Below are 20,571 nucleotides of genomic sequence, written 5' to 3' on the forward strand. Positions count from 1 at the left end.
CTAAATCATCCTCTTCGTAGAATGCTGATGCTCCCCTGCTACAAAACGCCCTGGCTCCGGGCTGTGACGCCGGGTAGTCACGTGGCCTGACGCTGCCTGGGAAGGCAGGCCTTCCCTCGCAGCGGCGTGCTTCTTAGAACCTTTGAGCTGTTGGCATGTTGGGCCGGGGGCAGGTGCCAGACTGCCCCGTGCCACACAGGACTCCTCCTCTGCAGTCTGGTGGGAAGGCCCCAGCCCCCACCTGCATTCCTCCTCTGGTGACGTGACAGGAACCCCACTGTCACACAGAGCGGCCACCGTATCGCAGCAGCGTGAGTGGCAGATTCTCTGACTGGCGTGGACACCTCCCTCCTCCGCCGCTTACCTTCAGATCCTGCTTTCATTTGTTGAGCGAGGATTTATGGAGGGCCCACTGTCTACCAGATTCCGGGACACAGCTGGGACCTCTGAGCCTGGAGGCAAGAGAGACAGTTACTAAACCAGGAGCTTCAACAGACAAGGGAGAGGGAACCAGCGACTCCACAGGACGTGATGACCTGGAGTGTCTGGGCAGCAGGTGGCCTCTGAGGGTCACTTAAGCTTACAGAGGGGGAAGGCAGCTACGAGGTGGACATAGCGTGTCATGTGTCACGTTGTAGATCTCCGAGGACAGTGGTCCTGCCCCTCCCTGGAGCTGTCTTCTCTCTCAGTCGCCTGTCTTGAGAAGGGTTGTCTGGAACCTCCACAAGGCGGCTTCTCCCCACCCCTGCAACATGGCCCAGAACGGAGTGGCTGTGCGTTCTCTTCAGTGCGGGCTCTGGGGACGGTGCCTCCCAGATTCAGCCTCAGATTGCAGGGGTCGAGGGAGTCCCCCCTCTGGAAGCACATCCTGTTGTCTGCCTTGCCCCGTCACGTACCAAGTACTAGGAGAGGCACAAAGGGGGCTTTGGAATAGGGCCCCCTCACAATGGCAGGAATGAGAGGCTCTGAAAGTGCCCTCGGTTCGGGGAGCAGGGTACTTGGAGAAGACATCTTCACGGTGAGGGGGCCTCCAGCCGCACAGCCAGAACCTAGTGTCTCAGAGCAGCAAGGGCCTCAGACATCATCTGGTTCAGCCTCCTCTCTCCGGGTGGGGGAGGGGGCAGTTTGCCAGTGGAAAACAGCAAGGACAGAGGTGAGGTGGCCGTCTGGTGAGTAGCTTGGCCCCACGACACTGACACACCTTCTCCTCTCCTTTGCCGCCACAGCCCAACTATGGAAACCAGCAATATGGACCAAACAGCCAGTTCCCCACCCAGCCAGGCCAGTACCCTACCCCCAACCCCCCACGGCCGCTCACCTCTCCCAACTACCCCGGGCAAAGGATGCCCAGCCAGCCGAGCACGGGGCAGTACCCGCCCCCCACGGTCAACATGGGGCAGTATTACAAGGTGAGTTCTACCACCCCACAGGCCCCTTCCTCCCTCCCCACCTCCCATCCCCACCCCCACCCATGTCCTCTTGGCTCTGTGTTCCCCTGAGGCACCAGGGGGCAGGCAGGGACTTCCAGGATGTGTCATCTTGTCCTCAGAGCCATGCGTGCAGCGACCAAAATGTCCGTTCCTGTTCTCACGGGTTCAGACAAGGGTTTTCTCCTCTCCTTTCACTATTTATAGCACGCGAGATAATAATTTAAAAAATGCATTTTTTTAAAGGAAAAAGCGTCCACCTAGATAATATTAGTTCTAAACCTTGTTTCGCTACACGCACGTGGGCATCAGCCTGTTCTGAGACTGTTACTAAGGCTGTAATTTTGAATCTGTTTCTTTCACTTGACGTGAAATCACAAGCGTGTCACTTATTGCTACAAAGTCTCCATGGTTTTTATTCTTTTAAGGATGTTTAACATTCTGCGGATACATAACCACACCCTATCTTACTGTTCACTTTTTATTGGATATTTGGGTTGTTTCTGATTTTTCACTTTGGAAGTAACGGTATCACAGATATTTTCAGGTACATAGCTCTTTCCTCCCTCTTTTTTTATTTATTTATTTATTTATTTATTTTGAGAGAGAGGGAGGGAACAGAAGCAGGGCACAGAGAGAAGGAGCCAGAGAATCCCAAGCGGGCTCCGCGCTATCAGCTTAGAGCCCAAACGGGGGCTTGAACTCAACTGTGAGGTCACGACGTGAGCCAAAATCAAGAGCCGGACGCTTAACCGACTGAGCCACCCAAATGTCCCTCGCTTTTTCCTTCTTTGGGATTATTGTAAAATACATCTCAGGAGTGAAGCCTGCTCTAGAAACACTTTTACGTATATTTGGCGAGAATTCATGCTCACTTACATGACCACCTTCGCTGCTGCAGCTTTAACACACTAGGTGTTTCTGTTTTTTTTGTAAACTCATGCTGTATCACTAGCTATGGAAAGAGAGAGGAAATGCTGTCCCCGCAGGTGACCTGCTCCACCCCTGTCCCGCTCTGCACCCCAGCACTGGATGGGCCTCACCAGCATCCCCTGTATGGTACCGCTGGCCAATTTTCACATCAGGAAAGAAAGCAGGCTTCTGGTAGCTTTTCTGCCTTCCATGTTCATCACGTTGTTTATCTTGTTTTAACAGCCAGAGCAATTTAATGGACAAAACAACACCTTCTCGGGAAGCAGCTACAGTAACTACAGCCAGGGGAATGTCAATAGGGTATGTTCCAGTTTTCATCCTAGCTCTAAGCCCCGTGCACCTGTGTGTCTAAGGGGCCATGCCGTCCCCGGGCCCATGGATCAGGGTGCATTCCCGGGTCGTCAGCTCTGGGACACAGTAATGCCCAGACGGAATCCACAGGTCCAGGCAGGTGGGCCAGGGATGCATAAGCACTGGCACCAGAAGGGTGAGGGGCTCCTGGGGTGCCGATTGCCCAGGATGCTACAGGCCCAACTCCATCTGGGGACCCCCTGAGCTGGGGGGGTTGGAGGGTATGGCCTAGAGTCATTATGTAGGCAACCAGAGACCTGGGCTTCACCCTAGCTCTCCTCTCCTCCTGAGATTGCATTAGACTAGTCCCCCCTACCCTGAGTCTGTGTCCCTGTTTGTCAAGTGGGCAGGGGACCCTGCACCTGCCTAGCACTGCAGTGCCGTGACCCAAGTGAAGGGTGGGAAGGCCCTTCCTAGGCCCACCTGTCTTCCAATTGAGACAGAGGCCTTAGTGCTGACCAGGATAGACGTATGTCCTGAGGGGTGGGGGAGGGCTCTCTTCCCTTGAGGGACCAAGAACCATAGTCCCAGGACTGTGGGGTGGGTGGGGTGTATGTCCACAGACATAGTCCCTCCTATCCCTGTGACCCCATAACCTATGTGTGGTTTCTCTTTCCCCCCAGCCTCCTAGGCCGGTTCCTGTGGCAAATTACCCCCACTCACCTGTTCCAGGGAACCCCACGCCCCCCATGACCCCCGGGAGCAGCATCCCCCCGTACCTGTCCCCCAGCCAAGACGTTAAACCACCCTTCCCGCCTGACATCAAGCCAAATATGAGCGCTCTGCCACCACCCCCAGGTGAGTGCCCCACCTCCTCCCTCTGTCTGGCCAGCCCCACCTCCTCCCTCTGTCTGGCCAGCCCCACCTCCTCCCTCTGTCTGGCCAGCCCCACCTCCTCCCTCTGTCTGGCCAGCCCCACCTCCTCCCTCTGTCTGGCCAGCCCCACCTCTTCCCTCTGTCTGGCCAGCTCCATCCAGGGCCCTGCAGTGGGCCAGGAGCCAGGGGGCTTGGAAGTTGGACTGCCTGTGGGGGCTGGCTGTGTGGCAAGGGCAGGAGGGCTTGAAAGCAGATAAGCCCCACCCAGAAGGGAAATTTGGGGTAGGGCTGTGCTGCCAACAGTCCTCATCACCTTCCTGAGCAGCTGGAGGCTGGAAGGAAAAGCGGCTCCCAGCTGTGGAGAGGGGCTGGGCGGAGAAGCCTGGCGCTTCCAGAGTGGGGAGTAGGTGGGCATAAGAGGGGAAGTAGAGCCAGGGTGAGTGGGACACGGGACGCAGGGGTGGTCAGGATAGGGTCGGGTGGACTGACAGAAGCAACAGGCTCCCTGGTGTGCACGCGGGCAAAGAGCCCAGCTTCTGTGGCCCTGTTTACACACACGCCTGTGTGGCCCCGTGAGCGTGCAGTTAAGGGTGCGTGTTGCATGGGCGAGCGAGCTCCACCCACAGCCCTGGAGCCCATGCTTCTGTGTGCTCGTGCGGCCACAGGCGCGGGGCTCATCCAGCTCCTCCCCCACCCAGCCAACCACAATGACGAGCTGCGGCTCACGTTCCCTGTGCGGGACGGCGTGGTGCTGGAGCCCTTCCGCCTGGAGCACAACCTGGCTGTCAGCAACCACGTCTTTCACCTGCGGCCCACAGTCCACCAGACCCTGATGTGGAGGTGAGTGTCATGGCGGGGGGCACAGGCTCAAGCCGGGGGAAGGAAGCCCCCGGTAGTGACCTCCCTAGCCCAGGCATTGCCGTGAACAGATCATAGCAGCATCTGCCTGCCACCTTCACCCGTTCAGCATCATTGATTGGGCCCTGCTCTCTGCAAGGTTTGGGGGATGTCACAGGCCTCGGCAGGTATGGTGGCCTAAGAGCAGGGAAGCAGCTGTCACTCACCCTGGTCCTGAGAGACGGATCGGGGACGACCTCCCAGAGGAAAAGGTGGCTAGCTCAGACCCAAAGGCCAATAAGGCAGTATTCAATGCAGAGGCCCTGAGTTGGCAAGAGGAACTTGAACACGGTTTGCTGTGGCTAGAGCGGGGACACAGAGGGATGGGGCTGGCTTGGGCGGGACCAGCAAGTCTTGACAGGTTGCGAGGGGCTGGCCGCCGAGACAGGCAGCTGCTCAGACGTCCAGACACACTCGAGTACAAGGTCTGGAGGTGGCTGGCCAGGCCAGGCCCTGTGTTCTGTGCCTTCCACACATGACGTCACTACCTGGATCTTGTCAGTGGGCAATGCTTGTGCCGTTGGCAGTGAGACCAGAGAAGCTGATTAGCTTGCAGGGCTTCTCACAGCAAGCAGCAGAGCTGGGACTCAGACCCAGTTCTCTTGAATGCCGGGACCCACTGGTGTCTCCACCCTCGGCCCTTCCTCCTCGGGCAGGACTCACACTTGCAACCTTTAGCTGCCCAGTGAGCACCTAAAAGGCACGAGACGGGTCTGCCCTGGGCACATACGTGCGCACGCACAGCTCACCCGATGCCTTGACCACACTGAGCCGGCTGACCTGGGTGCTGCTCCCAACTGGAGTCTGGTTTGGACATAATCAGTCCCCTAGCTGGTCTTGTCACATTACTGTCTGTCCGTTTCTTTCCTCTGTCTCCATCCTTGGGGCACAGGATAGAGGGGCTACGGGGAGCAGTCAGGAGGAGACCAGCAGAGCTGTGGGGTGTGGCTGGAGTGAACACTGCAGGGGACTCTGGGCTGTGGCGGTGGGTTTGGACTGGGGATGTGGGCATCCAGAGTGGGAGAGGAGAGCCCGGGGAGGTGAAGGCGGTGGTGCCAGCGGAGGACGCGTGGCCCTGAGGGACTCAGGCTGTGGCGAGGTGGCCAGGCATCACCGAGGCCCCGGGCAGAGCCAGCTGAGCCTCACCGCACCCCCTCAGGTCCGACCTGGAGCTGCAGTTCAAGTGCTACCACCACGAGGACCGGCAGATGAACACCAACTGGCCGGCCTCGGTGCAGGTCAGCGTGAACGCCACGCCCCTCACCATCGAGCGCGGGGACAACAAGACCTCCCACAAGCCCCTGCACCTCAAGCACGTGTGCCAGCCGGGCCGCAACACCATCCAGATCACCGTCACGGCCTGCTGCTGCGTGAGTGTGCGGGTGGGGCTGGCGTGGGGGGCTGAGTCCCCCTCTGGCCTGCAGCCTTGACTGCGGGTCTCTGTCCTCATCCCCGCAGCCACGGCAGTGGTCTTGCAGAAGCACGTCTTCACAGACGTTGCCCCAGGGCTGTGGAATAACTGTGTGTGTCCCCCCGATCCGTGACCTGCTCTGGATCCACATCTGAGCCACACTCCTGTCCTCCCAGAGATCCGGGCCTGGCACACAGGGCTTGCCCAGGGACCTGTGGGGAAATAGATTGCCTGCCTGTCCTGCTCTGCTGGCCGTGGTGGGGGACATACGGGAAGGAAAATGACTGATCCTGCCCTTATGAGCAGAGAGACAGAAGTCACAGGATGGGGAATGCTGTCAGAATGAGGAACCTGTAGGGGCTTATGGGGGTGTGCAGTCCTGGAAGGCTTCCTGGAGGAGTGAAGACAGGGGTGACCCCCTCTGGCAGGAAAGGTGGAGAACACATGATACGGAGCCGTGCCAGGCAAGGTTAGGAAGTGAGGCCCACTCCAGTCCTCATGCCTGGTGTCCCATAACTCAGGCCAGGAGGTTTTCAACATCAGAGTCAGCCTAGAGCCCAGGTAACGGTCCCCCAAGTGGTGACTGTTGCCTGGGTCCCCAGGCTCACAAGTCCCAGGACACATCCTGGGCCTCAGGAGACCCTCTTCTAGAGTGGCATCACTGTGGATCATGGGTCCTTTCCTGTGCTTGGCCTCCAGGGGCCTCTGGGCACAAGTGGGGCCGGCCGTGGGGGCCTTGGGGCCTTGGGGTGGGGACTGAGTACGCTTTTCCTCGGCAGTCCCACCTCTTCGTGCTGCAGCTGGTCCACCGGCCCTCCGTGCGCTCCGTGCTGCAAGGCCTCCTCAAGAAACGCCTCCTGCCCGCGGAGCACTGTATCACGAAAAGTGAGTGCGGGGGCGCAGGGAATGAGAACCGGGACCGGCCTTTGGCTCCATGCACACACCCCGGGGCCCGAGCGTTCCTTGGCACCAGTCCCCACCGCCCCCCCAGCTCATGTCCCTCCTTCTGGAGCCGTGGGGGTGATCAGATGAGCATGGGCTGTGAGGCCCGCCTCACATGGAAGAGCTGGCTCGCAGCACAGGATGTGAGGCAAATTAAAACCACACACCGTGGTGTAGACAGGCCAGGCAAGCTTCCTGGAGGAGGTGATCACCTAGAAGATCACTTCTAGGAACTGGACAAAGGGGATCTTCACCCAGGGGTGGATTCTGGACCGGCCTCCCCACCTCAACAGCTCATGTATAAACTAGAGACAGGGTCTTGGCTCAGAGTCCCCTCCTTTGGAGGAGCCACCCAGGTGATGACTCGGGGGCAATATGCAGGGCGGTGCACCGCTGCCTCTCCGCTCGACTTGCTTCTCCACATCACCTCCTGAGCCCTCCGTCCCCGCCCGGCGCTTGTCCGTTCCCATCTCCACCCTTGTAGAAGTGAGCACGGGAGCGCCTGAAGGGCTCTCCACTGACCCAGAAAATCAGTGGGAAGGGCCAGACCGTGTTTCTGTAAGTGCCGTAGAAAGTCCCCCGTGCTGGTGAAGGCGGGGTCTGTTCCTCAGAGACTGGGGAGCTGACGCGGCTGCTCCAGGGACACACGCGTTCCACACGTCGCACGTGGGGGCTGCCGTCCCAGAGAGCTGGGTGGCCCAGGGCACCCGGCGGGCCGAGCTCCCCTGTGACCAGGCCTGGGTGCGCTAGTTATTCCCAGGACCTCCCAGTGTCCGGGGGGCGGTGGAGAAGCAGGGTGTGTTTTAGCCACACGAGGGAGTGTGATGTGTGCAGGGTGGCCCCGTCCTCCTCAGCCACCTGTGCCTCCTGCCCCACAGTCAAGCGGAATTTCAGCAGCGTGGCTGCCTCGTCAGGCAACACGACCCTCAACGGAGAGGATGGCGTGGAGCAGACAGCCATCAAGGTGTCTCTGAAGTGCCCCATCACATTCCGGCGCATCCAGCTGCCTGCTCGAGGTCACGACTGCAAGCACGTCCAGGTGAGTGGTCCTGGCAGGTGCAGCTCGGGCGGGAGCAGGATGGCTGGCGTCTGGCTGGGATGGTGAGGGGCAGGTGGGGGCGGGAGGGCTGGCAGCAGGGCCTGCTTCTGGTCCCCAGAGGACTCGGCGGCCATCAGCAGCCGGTTGTATTCACTCCCTCCGGCCTCCGGCCATCCTTTGAGCGAGCATCTTCTCTGCATGCTCAGGGCTAGGTTCCCAGGGGGCCCCAGAACCGATTTGGACAGTCCCAGTCCTGACAGATGTCAGAAGCCAGGTGCAAGTCCTGCACATACGGCCACAGCTGGCCTGGAGCCCCAGGGCAGGGACACCTCTGCCTGATCGCTGCTGTGTCCTGGGGCCTGGCCCCAAGCAGGTGTTCAGGAAGTGGCCGTGGAGTGAGTGACTGTCGTGGCCTGGGTTGCTCTAATAGAGCACTGTGCAAACGTGGGCAGCCTGGATGGGTGGGATGCCCTGGGTGGGGGCTGCTCAGGAAGAAGTCCCAGAAGAGGGGGAGCAGCCATTCCTGCAGAGGCTGGGGGGCCAAGCCAGGTGAAGCCTCGGCCCCTCCCTCCACACAGCAGGTCTGGAGGGCTTCATGGTAGGGAGAACGCTGTGGGCACCAACACGTACTGATGAACTCTACTGGATGTGTTCTCGGAGCTGGGGCTGGGCTGACGGGGAGGCCAGGCCGTCATGGGTCAGGGTCTGTGGAGACACGCTGTTGGGTGATCCAGGAAGCCTTCTGAGAGGACACAGGCGAGGGGCCATCGGGCACAAGGGTGGTGTGAGAAGTGAGCCATGCAGGGATTCAACGTGGCCGGCTAGCCATGTGAGCAGGGGAAAGGCCTCATGATCGCCGGCCCCCACAACCCAGCCCCCGTCTCCCCGCCCCCCGCTGCCTCCCTGCTGGGAGATCTTCACAAGGGTCCCAGAGACGGTGGCACTTGCACCTACGCGTCCTCTCATCTGTCTGTCTGTCTGTCTGTCTCCCGGCCTCTGCAGTGCTTTGACCTGGAGTCGTACCTGCAGCTGAATTGTGAGAGAGGGACCTGGCGGTGTCCTGTGTGCAAGTGAGTAACACCTACCCCGGCGGGACCTTCCTCACTGGCCTCCATCTGGGCCTGCCGTCTGGGGTCTAGCCACCTCCTCCTGCCCTAGGAGCCAAACAGAGAACCCAGACACGGCGGAGGAGCTCGGCGCACAGGGGCCGCGTGCAGCCTTCTTGTGTCAAGTTGTCACAAGGCCGTGCTCTCCTGTCACTGCCTCCAGTAGTAACCCGTGGCAGAAGCAGAGTCTTTGACCTGGTGGGAAGGGGTGCGCTATGCGCTAGTCTCTAGGCTCCAAGAGCAAAGGCCAAGCCCCCTTCTCTTTTTTTCTAGTAAAACGGCTCTGCTTGAGGGCCTGGAGGTGGATCAGTACATGTGGGGCATCCTGAACGCCATCCAACAGTAAGTGGGCACCCCCCCCCAGCTCGGGGCACATGGAGGGGGCGGGGGAATGCCCGCCTGGATTGGAGGAGGCGAGACGGGGACATTCCTGATACCCGACCCTGTCCCCAGCTGCAGACCATTCGCCAACCCAAGCTCTCACCTCTGTGACTCTACCTCAGGAACTTTCCTATCTGGGGGCGAATGAACTTTCTAGAAAGGACTAAGCTCAGCCAGAACAAGACAGTGCCCCGGACAGCCACTTCCTGGGCGGCAGGCCTTGGGGCCGGCTGTCCTGTGTCCAGCCACTTGCTTTTCCTCACCTCACCCTCCCCATCTCTCAAACAGATGTAAAAGTCCCTCACACCCCTGTCATATGGCAGAGTGTGGCAAGGATGGGGACAGGGGCCTAGGCAGGGACAGTTCAGTGTCTGCCTGGGCTAGAAGCCCTTGTATCCCAGGCCTGGTACCGCGTGACCTCAGCTCTGCCCCCTTGCTCCCCACCAGCTCCGAGTTTGAAGAGGTCACCATCGACCCCACGTGCAGCTGGCGGCCAGTCCCCATCAAGTCAGACCTGCACATTAAAGATGACCCAGATGGCATCCCCTCCAAGCGGTTCAAGACCATGAGTCCCAGCCAGATGATCATGCCCAACGTCATGGAAATGATCGCAGCCCTGGGCCCTGGCCCATCCCCCTACCCACTCCCGCCTCCACCGGGGGGCGCCAACTCCAACGATTACAGCAACCAAGGTGGGTGACGTTGGATGAGGTGGGAGAGCGAGTCCCAGCAGGGGTACAAGGTCTCTGGGCTCACGTGACAGGTGCAGGGGGGATTGTGGTGTGAAGAGGTAGAGGCAACATACACCCCAAAACACAACCCATGTCACTGGACTTGGGGGTATGGTGGCCCATTCAATGCCATCGTGTCTCCTTCACCACCTGGTTCCGTCCAGCCCTATGGGTCAGCACCCTGCTGAGAAGTGGGCTCTGCCTCCTGGAGTCCAGGGGACAGCTCCTTGCCTTCTTTGGAACCTGCTTTGCTGGGGGCACTAACAGAACACTTCCACTTGGAGTTCTTGGCCCTTCCCCCAGCCCTTCCGTGTTTCTCTGTGAGATCTGTATTGTCCCGGTCCCTGAAATGCTCCCATCCTTCCAGGCACAGAGTTCCAGGGGTCTCTGGCCACCAAATTCACCATACCTGCCCTCTCACTCTCCCTGCTGTCCAGACCAAGCTATGCTGTACTGCCCTGGGTTCCTAGAAAGTACCCAGCCCCCTTAAACACTGGCAATGGCAGCTCCCTGCAGGATCCGGGCTCCTGGATGATTAGAGGCCTGGAGAGGTTAACCCACATAGCAGGATCCCACAGCCTTCCAGTATGCTGGTCCTCTGACCCTTCTCCATGGCCATGTTGGGGAAGGAGCAAGGGCCAGGGAGGCCAGGCAGCTGGCTTCTAATGGTGTCACCTCGAGGCTGGTGCAGCTCTCTTTGTGGACTTGAAATTGTGATCTCCCACTCTGGGCTGCGGTCTTCCCACTGAAGGGGTGCAGCCACGTGGGGGGCAGTGAGGAAACAGGTCTTGGGGTCTAGCGCAGCAGATCCTGAGGAAGGCTCAGACTGGGGCATCATCTTCCCCTGCCCTCAGGAGCCTGGCCTACCTCTTGCTCACACTCTGTTCCTGCTCGTAACTGTAAAACAGCTCAGGTCCTGGGGTGCTGAGGCCCACCAGAGGAGGCTGTATTGCTGCTCCGTCTAAGGCCACAGGAGCCAGGACAGGAGTCACATCTTAACTTACATACTCCGTGTCCCCCCACTCCCCCCGCCCCGTGGCTGCCTTCCCTCTGGGTGACACTGCCCCGGTGCCATCTTGTTTTCTCCCCAGGCAACAACTACCAGGGCCATGGCAACTTTGACTTCCCCCACGGAAACCCTGGCGGGACGTCCATGAACGACTTCATGCACGGGCCGCCCCAGCTCTCCCACCCCCCGGACATGCCCAACAACATGGCCGCCCTCGAGAAACCCCTCAGTCACCCCATGCAGGAAACTGTGAGTACCTCTTCATCGTCCTGACCTCCCTACCTCCCCCTTCACCCCCGTCCTCCGCGTGGGGCGGCTGGGAGCAGAGGGCTCCCCCAAGGACCTTTCTGATGTTTGCCTAGCTCCCTCCCAGGCAAAGAGGAAGACTGCCAATTGGGTCTGGGGGCTCAGAAGGAAGTGAGAGGCCTGACCGAGGCTGAGTCGGTGTCCTTGGACTTGGCCAAGGACGTTGGTTTCACCTAGGACGTTGGATTCTCAGATGGGGGAAGCTGCAGGCTCCTGTCTGCACACACACTGCACGTACACACGCCCACTTCCCACACATGCCCACCACACCCCCACACACACCACCGCCACCAGCCTCTCTCCCTGACACGCACACTCAGATGCTGACCTACCGTAGCCCCAGCTGTCTAGAATTTTGTCTCACACCTAGGCACCTGCTCCCCAGGGGTCTGAGTCTTCTGCATATCGCCATCGCCTGCTCAGCCTCAGAATATTCACGCCCCGTCCCGTGTCACCTATTAACACACCCAACAGTGATAAGAGGCCTGGCCACCCCAGGTCCTCTTCCAGTGAGTACTGCGTGGCTCTGTTTGACTTAACACACATTTCCTGAGCCTTTGCTCCGGGCCAGGTTTTGTACCTGGTGTGAGCAAGACAGACACAGGCCTTGTGCCCACGGAGCGAAGGTTCTGGCAGCGCTCGGATGGAGACAGCACGGTTGGGGTGTTTGGGGAAACCGGGGCCTGAGGGCTGAAGTCAGGCCTCAGTCGTTCTGTCTGTCCCTGGTCTCTCCCCTCAGGAGGAGGGGCAGTCGCAGAGGGCCTGGCAGTGGGGTTGGGCGGGCCTGCACCGGAAGGCCAGGCTGCAGGCCTCCCATCTTCCCCCATGTGGCCTGGGAGGAAGGGCCTTGGGATCGCACTGTGATCCACACGGGGTTGGCTCTGCCAGAAGCTGTCCCGTCCCGAGCCACCCGATTCTCAGCAAGAGTGGCTGTTAACCGGAAGGCTTCTGGGAGAGGGACACTGCAGCATCTTTCCTACGGAACTCCAGAATGCCAAGTCAGACATAGCTGCTGTCACGGGGCTTCAGCCACATTTTCGCAAGTTCCTTTCTGCCTCGTGGAGCTTCTGACTTCTGGGGGCCTGTCACCCAGATCACACCCCACACACGCTCACCTGTCACACACAGAGGTCCCAGCACTGGACAATGGCAGCAGGATGTCGCTTACTTTCTGAGCCCTGCCACCTGGGGTCTTTTCAGAGGGCCCTAAGCCTGTGAGTTGACTTCACAGCCTGTCCCCCCACCACCACCCCCGCCGCCCAGGGGTGCTCCCTAGATATGCACCGTCCTTCCCTATTTCTGGGCTTTCGCTAGACGGCGACCCAGAAGTACAGCTGCGAAGAGGGATAGTACAGTCACGGATGAACTGCCCCGCGCCAGGGCAGCCTGGCCCTGGCTGAGCACCAGCTGGATGCCCACGTGCACGGACACTGGCAGAGAGGCTCCCATCAGGTGCTGGGTCACTGAAGGACTCTTCCTTGCAGGAGAGGTGACAGGTGTATCAGCAGGTCTCAGAGCATCCCTCTGGGCCTGAGGGGGACAGCCGTTGTCAGCAGATCTAGAGATTGTCTGCCTGGGCTGGGCTGGGCTGCTCCAGGAGTGTGGAGGCACTCCCTGCCCCCCAGAATGGGCACTGTGGGGCACCCACGGTCATGGGTGGGAGTCACAAGCTGGCCTCTTACTGACAGTCATGGTGGCCATCCTTCCAGCCTCTCCTGGTCCTTCCCGCCTCGTGTGCATCCCCCCCACACCGTCCCACAGTCGTACAGTCAGTCCCGGGATGGAAGGGGCCCTGTGCTGCGTGGGGCTGACTGGACTGAGCAGAGGCTCCCAGCAAGGCCTGGGAGCAGCTTTAGGAGAAACAGGAAGAGGTACTAGGGTCTGGAGATCAGGCTGCTGTTTCGAAACCCACAAAGGAAAAACGAAATGTGTGCATGGCTTGGAAGATGGGGTGGGTAGGAAGGTATACAAAGACCAAGGAGACATTTGCTCACCGGCAGCCTGGTGGGTCAGGCTCCCCTTGGCTAGCATCGTGTGAGTGCGGTTGGGGGACCTGCTGGGGCACTGGCCGTGGGCTGAGAGTATGGACTTGTGCTCCTAGATCTGAGCTCTGAAGGGAGGCTGCTTGGGATAGCACCCAGACCAGCAGGGAAGTTTCGATGTCATACACCATAAGGCCCCCTGCCCGGCCACAGCCCTGGTGTTTCAGTCCACGTGCACACAGGAGAGCACGGGCCTCTAGTGGATCTGTTAGAGAAGCACTTCCTGCCTCACCGGGGCACCCCCTCTGTGAGCCCTAGCGCCCAGCGAGGCACAGAGGTGCCTGCCTTCCTCGGCACCCGGGGACGCGGCCTACAGCTGCCTAGGTGGGTGGCCAACAGGAAGGGTCCGGCAATGCGGAGAAGCCCTGCTCTGCCCCTTTGACTCGGGGCTCAATTCTGCCCTACCCTGGGCAGCGGGCAGGGCTGGTCCCAAGGGGCCAGCCGCTGCCACCTCGGGCCCTTGGAAGGTGCCTCTGTGTCCAGCATCGCCCCCCCCCCCCCGGCCAGGGCCCGTTGTGGGACGCAGACCCCTTCCTGAGCTGCACGCCTGCCCATGCTGTCTGTCCGTGTCTGCTCTCCGCTGCCCCTGGCCCTCGGGGGGCAGCGGGCAGGGGTGGGGGGAAGGGGTGTGCCGTACCACGCTGCCAGCGTCACCCTCCCCGCCTCCCCACTCCTTGGAAACATGCCCATTTGCTTCTCCATTCTGCCCTTCCTGTTCATTGTGGTGATGGTGTCCGGGCTACAGAGGCAGAGGGGCTTGCGGGGGGCCTGGACCATGCTCTCAGTGTCTGCTTGTCCCAGAGCTCCGGGCCACCTCCCTCCCGGCCCCCACATGGCCTCACAGGCCCCGGCCCCGCCTCCCTCTCCACAGCCTCCCTGACTGGCAGCCTCGGGGGAGGACTTTTTTTGTTTGTTTCTCTGCAAAACGACAACAACAACAGAAAGCATTGAGCTTTGTAAGGGGGTGGCTTTGTTTTGGGGGTTTGTTATTTTCCTGGTTTTGTTTGGTTTTCATTTCTCCAGGCATCTCGTTGCTGTACCTCGTCACCTCACATTTCTTTTCTCCTGCTCTCTCCTCCTCCACAGATGCCACACGCTGGCAGTTCTGACCAGCCCCATCCCTCCATACAACAAGGTTTGCACGTCCCACACCCCAGCAGCCAGTCAGGGCCTCCATTACATCACAGTGGGGCTCCTCCTCCTCCTTCCCAGCCTCCCCGGCAACCGCCACAGGCCGCTCCCAGCAACCATCCACACAGCGACCTGACCTTTAACCCCTCCTCAGCCTTAGAGGGTCAGGCCGGAGCACAGGGAGCATCCGACATGCCGGAGCCTTCGCTGGATGTAAGTTGGGGTCACCACCGGCCTGGGGCTAGGCCTGGCGCTGGGACCTGCCCGAGAGCAGGGGTGGGTGTCGAGGGCTCAAGGCCCAGGGTGGAGGAGGTGCAGCTATGAGGGGGTGGGTGGGTGGTGGGTGGGCCTAGCCAGCCTGCCTCCCCTGGCTCCAGAACCAGGAAACCCCACGGTGGGGAAGCCTCACCGAGGGTCCCAGCATCCCTCCCCCGCCCCCTTCCCCACCTTGCCGGCACCTGCCCTTCGGTCCCCTCGGCCACAGTCCTGCAGCCCCTCCCTGCCCCACCCCACCTTCCCCCACAGGCCCTCACAGAGTCCCTCTGGGCCAGGGTCCTGGAGGAAGCACAGGAAGGCCCCCTGCCCTTCTTCCTTCCGACCCCCTCCCCGCCCCCACCCCCACATCAAGCTTGCCATCTCAGTGTTTGCCACACTCTCTGGCCTGAGGCAGGGGAAGGGCTGGAGTGACAGGGTCCCTCTGTCTGTCTCGCTGGTATGTGTCTGTGTCCAGTTTCCTGTCCGTGTGTTGTCCACGCCCTGTGTTGCCGCTTTGCTCCATCGCTCACTCAGAGAGGCCCCGGTGAGGGGTGACAGTAGGACCAGCCTCGGGTCGTGCCAGGACTACTGGGGCAGAAGTGGGTGGCTGAGATTCAGGGGTCTCCCACCTTGAGGCCCGACCGGTCTGGAAAGCGGGGTGGGAGGAGCCCTCGAGTGATGGGGGCCGGGTAGCCGGCTAGGGTGGGCCGGGAAGGGACACGTGGCACTTGCCCCTCCCATCCCACGCCTCTAGGCTCTAGATTCCCAGAGAGGAGGCCTGCTCTGCCCTCTCCACGCCTCAGCCCCTCTGTGGCCGCCCTCTGCCCCGGCAGGCAGCGGCAGTCTTTATGGTGAATGGGGTTTCCTCGGCTGTGCGGCCATCTAGGGTTCTCCCCCAGCTCTCCTCCCCAGACCCGTCCAGTGAGGGTGCTCTTAGGTTCATGAGGTTCCCCGGAGTGACAAAAGGAGTCCGAGGACCTCACAGTAGAGGGTAGGGAGAGTCTGCAGCCACAGCCCAGGGGCCGCAGGGAAGGATGGTTCCGTGCCGCCCTCTGGTCATAGGCTCACCAGGGAGCAGTGAGCTCCTGGGGGGAGGTCCAGGGTGCTGAGAGCTACGGGGACCACCGGCCTTACGTGCAAAGTCATGTGGTTTCTACTGGGAGGCCTTCGTGACCCAGGCTTCCTCTTGGCAGGGTCTTGGGGCCAGAGGAAGCCCGGAATCAAGAGAAAGCCCCCTGACCTGCCACGAGCCTTCCCGGCTGGCGGGCCGAGGGCCTGTCTCCCCCACACTGGAAATAAGCGCGGGTGTGCCCCAGGCTAGCCCAGTGGCCTGGGCGCGTTTGAGGCCAGCCAGCACGGTTAGTGTCCCCTGTCCCGCCAGGACCCCGGGAAGCAGGTAGAGAAGCACGCACCCCGGCAGTCCTTGGGGGCACCCCTGCAGTCCTCACCCTGGGCCAGCCCAGCCCCTCAGCTGACACCTCATCTGGGCTTCTGTACTTCTTTTCCAGCTCCTTCCAGAACTCACAAATCCCGATGAGCTCCTCTCGTACCTGGATCCCCCCGACCTGCCGAGCAATAGTAACGATGACCTCCTGTCTCTCTTTGAGAACAACTGAAGCCCACCCCTCCACTGGGGCCATCCCCCCCCACTCTGCCTCCTTCCCCGTCTGTCCCACACACACTTTACCACTGGGAGCCCATGCCCTCAGACCGCCCCTGCTGCGGCCTTCTCAGAGCGGAGGGGCGGGAGGGTGCACTGTGAAGGCTGTGTGGGTCTGGTGCCCGTGCCCAGAGCAGGCCCTGAAGATGAGCCTCGAGGTGGGGAACCGGCCCGGCGAGAGGGCACACGCTGACAAAGCCTTCCTGGTCCCTCTGTGTGTGCTGATTCCAAACGACCCTCCAGTGCCCCCCGAGGTTCTTCCAGTTTCTAAACTGTAACCCTGCCTCCCTGCTTCCTGGCCCAGAGCCTCCTTCAAGTGACTGAGCCTGAGAGAAGGCGCCCCGAGACCCAGGCAGGCCCCGAGCCTTGGAGGAGCAGTGACGGTTGGCAGCAGTGAGAATGGCCCACCCACCACCACCACCACCACCACCACAGAAAAGCACAAACCTCTGGGAAAGAGAACTCTCTCAGGGGCCAAGGTCGTCGCTTTGACCCCTGACCTCTAAGCCAAGATACCCTGTAAACACTCTCTCTCAGAAAGCAGAGAAAAAAAGGACAAGATTCTGTGTTCGAGAGAGGGTGTGCCATTCCTGCTTGGGGACCGGTGGGAAAGGGGGTCAGGGCCTCCTCAGAGCCAGGACAGTGCAGCTGGCCCCATGACCTCTGGACTCAGTCCGGGGCCCGGCCTCGGGGAGCAGAGGGAGAGAGTCCCCAGCCAAAATTACTGTGCCCTTAGTTGGGGGGCAGGGGGATGCCGCCAGCCGGAGTCCGATAGGAACGGCAACTTACAACTTTGCTCCGAGCCACTCCCTGTTTTTCAATGACGATTAAGCTACGGAGTCATCTGAGAAAGGGGACGGTAGACTTGGACGGCAAGCAACCCATTTCTCTCCACGCGTCCTGTTTCCTCCCTCCTGCCCCCCACCCACGTCTCCCAGACTGTTAACGGGGGACACCTGCTTCCCTCTGTCCCACTTCTGCTGTGTCCGCCCCGACAGCCGGGTGGGCCGGTGGAGGGGCGGGGGAGGCTCAGGCGCCTGTGCGGGCATGGCGCAGGCACCTCTCCGGCCCCCCCGTCCCGGCTGTCCCTGTGCTCAAGGCTGCCCCAGCTGCACCCCAGTCCGTCACCACACGTGCCGGGATGTGCCCGCCAGCGTCACGTGGTGTCTCTGTGCCGCACTTGGCTGCCGGCCTCTCCTTCCCTCTGTGTCCCCCTGCCCTGCAAAGCTGCCCACACTCCTGCTCACCGGAGCAGAAGCAGCCTCTGGTCTTTCCCTCCACTGCCTCGCTCCATCCGGCTTACTGCTCTCGGAGTCTCCCGGGTAGCTTGTGGGGCGTCCGTTTCGTCTAGGGGTCCTCTGTCCCCCTAAGCCGCATGGCCTGTGATGCTGCTGGGCCGTCACTTGGGTCACGTCTGTGAATTCGTTGCGCCCCTCCCTGCTGCTGCCTGGGGTCTCCTGCTTCCCGTCCACTGTCCGTGTTCTCGAGCTCCGTCTCCCCCTGTGGCGGGTGGTCCCCAGCACTCCTCTGGATTTGACCGGAACGGTGGCCCCAGCTGTTGATTTCCAGTCACTGTACCAGACAGCCGGCACAAGGTTTTCTGTAGGAAAGCTGCCATTGTCCCCGCCCCCTTTTCCTTTGTCCTGTTGTCGAGGTTTTTTCAAACAGCGTGGTGTTCAGTATGCAAATCAATTATTTTGAGAATTGCTTTTGTAAATATCTTTGTGAATATTTTAGTATTGTCTTTGATAATATTCAACATTTTCATGACCTGGTTATAGCCTTTGCTGGTGTTTTTAAAATACCTTGACTCAACAACGAGACCGAGTCCTTTTTTTTAAAAAACGACAAACAAAAACAAAAAAGCAACCAGGGCTATTTGTACAGATGAAGGGACAAAGTACGTGGGTGGCTGTGCCGTGAGTTCGAGCAGGCCGCCCACTGTTCAGAGCCATCCCCAGTCAGCTGGTGGGGACGAGACGATGCCAGGTAGCACGCGGCCGTCCTTGCCCAGTGGCCGATAGCCCTGGCAGGTGGCCACGCTCCTGTGTTCGGCCATCTGGGAATGTTCTGCCCCAGACAGACTTACAAATGCCTTCCTTACAAGTTCCTGCTTCCTGCTGTGGCTACTTTTTCCCAGAAAGGCCTGGGGTCCATTCTGGTTCTTATCGGGTGTCCCTGCTCTGCTCACCAACCTACCCACAGCTTTCTAGTACAGAGGGTCGCTCTGCTCCCCACAGCCCGGGCTCTGGGCACCTCCCTCAACCACCTCCGAGGAAGCCAGGGCTCGGCACCCGAGGCAGGTTTCCTGGGGCCCCTCCCAAGCGAACCTCCACCAGCAAGTTGGACAAAGAGCTTTCCCGAACCGTGGTGCCTGAAGCCCGTGCTCTGGGAACGTCCTCTCCCGGAGTGATTTTGGAGCCAGGCCAGGGGGGTGAGGGAGGCAGAAAGGTGCCCGGGGCTGGAGAGAGCCCCGGTTGGTGACAGATTCGGGTGACGACAGCCTCCCCAAGCAAGGGCGCTTCTGAACTCCGGTGGGGGGGGATGCTTCCCTCATCCTTTTGGACGACTACTTGGAGCCATAAGTAACCTCAGCAAAAACGAGGCCTCAGCAAGCCACTTCTCTGTGACAAGCATCCACCCAGGCCGTAGACACGTTTCTGCTGCCACTCCACAAGACGGACAGGGCGCCAGCGGGCAGGCGGGAAGGCCCCAGTACAGGCAATCACCCCATCTCCTTGGTTCGAAGCTTTACCCGTGTATCATGTTCCCTGTAGCCATTTTATTTTTGAAGACACTTCTAATCCTTTCTCCCTAATGAAAGCCCTAACCACCACCCCCCCCCACACCCCCACCCCAGAGAGCTACACGTCTGCTCCCTCGACCTGACCATCTAGACAGGATGACGTCAGCAGCAGCGACTCAAGGGACGTGTGTACATATGTAAATGAGAAATAGAGACACGTTAACAGATGCATTCATTTCCCTTGGAATGTGTATTGTTTTTATTTTACGGAACAAAACGAAACAAACAAACAAAAAAAAAAGGCTTGAAACTCCATCTTAACGTGAAAAAAACTAGATCCTGTTAGCGTTTGTGAGGTCTCTCTCCACCTTTGTCTTATGTAATATACTCTGCCCCTGTGTGGAAAGGCATTTTTGTTCTGTTTTGTTTTTTATTTTACCTCCATGTACTATTTAGCTTCCGGTGTACTGGTCCTGCCACCTGTGTATTTTTAGGGTGCTATGGAAATAATGAAAAGAAATGGGGATTTCAGACGAAAATTGTAACCAAATTCATACTTTGTATAATTTTTGATATCATGATTGCAGGTGATTCACATGTCCACACATAAACACACCCACAGCGCAGCCTGAAGTAACCCCCACAGACATTGTCATCGTCTTTGTACATCTCTGTACAATGCAACCATTTCAAACTTTAAACTGGTCAGAAACCTAATTGTGATTTCTAGTCTTGCAAAGCTGTATGTAGTTAGATGATGTGACAACCTCTAATATTTATCTAATAAATATGTATTCAGATGAAACCTGTATATTAGGTGTTCATGTGGTTATTTTGTATTTAAAGATCAAATTATTTGACTATTGCTAGACATTTCTATACTCTGTTGTAACACTGAGGTATCTCATTTGCCCATGTTAATTGTTTTCTAAATAAATTGACAAAAAACGAAGGTTTGGCGAATTAGCTATTTTGTGAACTTTAAGGAGCGGTTTGGGGGTTTGTTTCTGCTTCTAAACCACCACCCCTGCCTGATCACCTGGCAAAACCAAAACAGAACAGAAACAGTAAGCAAGCGAGCAAGCAGGCAGGTGGTTTGGTGTTGATCTGGAGGAGCCCCTACCTCGGGTGTCCCTGGAGGAGACACTGGCGTGGCCAGGTGAGCATGTTCAGAGCCCAGAGCCTTCTTCCGGCAGGACCCTGATCTGCGGCAGGCCCCGCTCCTGACAGTGGGACAACCAGGTGGGGAGGGGACCCTGAGCAGGGCCAGGCCCCGTACGGGCTGCTGGGGACTCAGGGAACGTGTGCGATGCTGGCCGGGGCTCTGAGAGCAAGCCCCTTGCGGATTTTCCGGCTTTACAGACCGGGAACCTCTTCGTGCCAAGCTC

General features: G+C 59.4%; 1 protein-coding gene across 9 annotated transcripts in view; it reads left to right on the forward strand.

The window, feature by feature from the left end:
• The window catches only part of ZMIZ1 (zinc finger MIZ-type containing 1), a 187,767-nt gene extending 167,632 nt beyond the window's left edge, over nt 1–20,135 (forward strand). For 6 of the 9 annotated variants that reach the window (XM_047073034.1, XM_047073038.1, XM_047073035.1 and 3 more), the window contains 14 exons: nt 1,227–1,409; nt 2,583–2,660; nt 3,335–3,509; nt 4,226–4,367; nt 5,584–5,794; nt 6,615–6,720; nt 7,656–7,816; nt 8,819–8,886; nt 9,196–9,264; nt 9,751–9,995; nt 11,126–11,292; nt 14,478–14,735; nt 15,971–16,135; nt 16,286–20,135. In XM_047073034.1, the coding sequence (XP_046928990.1) occupies nt 1,227–1,409; nt 2,583–2,660; nt 3,335–3,509; nt 4,226–4,367; nt 5,584–5,794; nt 6,615–6,720; nt 7,656–7,816; nt 8,819–8,886; nt 9,196–9,264; nt 9,751–9,995; nt 11,126–11,292; nt 14,478–14,735; nt 15,971–16,135; nt 16,286–16,393 (2,136 nt within the window). In that variant the 3' untranslated portion in view covers nt 16,394–20,135. The remainder of the gene's footprint in view (nt 1–1,226; nt 1,410–2,582; nt 2,661–3,334; nt 3,510–4,225; nt 4,368–5,583; nt 5,795–6,614; nt 6,721–7,655; nt 7,817–8,818; nt 8,887–9,195; nt 9,265–9,750; nt 9,996–11,125; nt 11,293–14,477; nt 14,736–15,970; nt 16,136–16,285) is intronic. The other 3 variants (XM_047073039.1, XM_047073040.1, XM_047073043.1) reach the window with 2 other exon arrangements.
• Nucleotides 20,136–20,571: the final 436 nt, after the last annotated feature.

Source organism: Lynx rufus, unplaced genomic scaffold (assembly GCF_022079265.1).
Source record: "Lynx rufus isolate CCGP_SWC_20201006 ecotype Redwood Valley unplaced genomic scaffold, mLynRuf1.p SCAF_11, whole genome shotgun sequence".
In the NCBI taxonomy this organism is placed as follows: domain Eukaryota; kingdom Metazoa; phylum Chordata; class Mammalia; order Carnivora; family Felidae; genus Lynx; species Lynx rufus.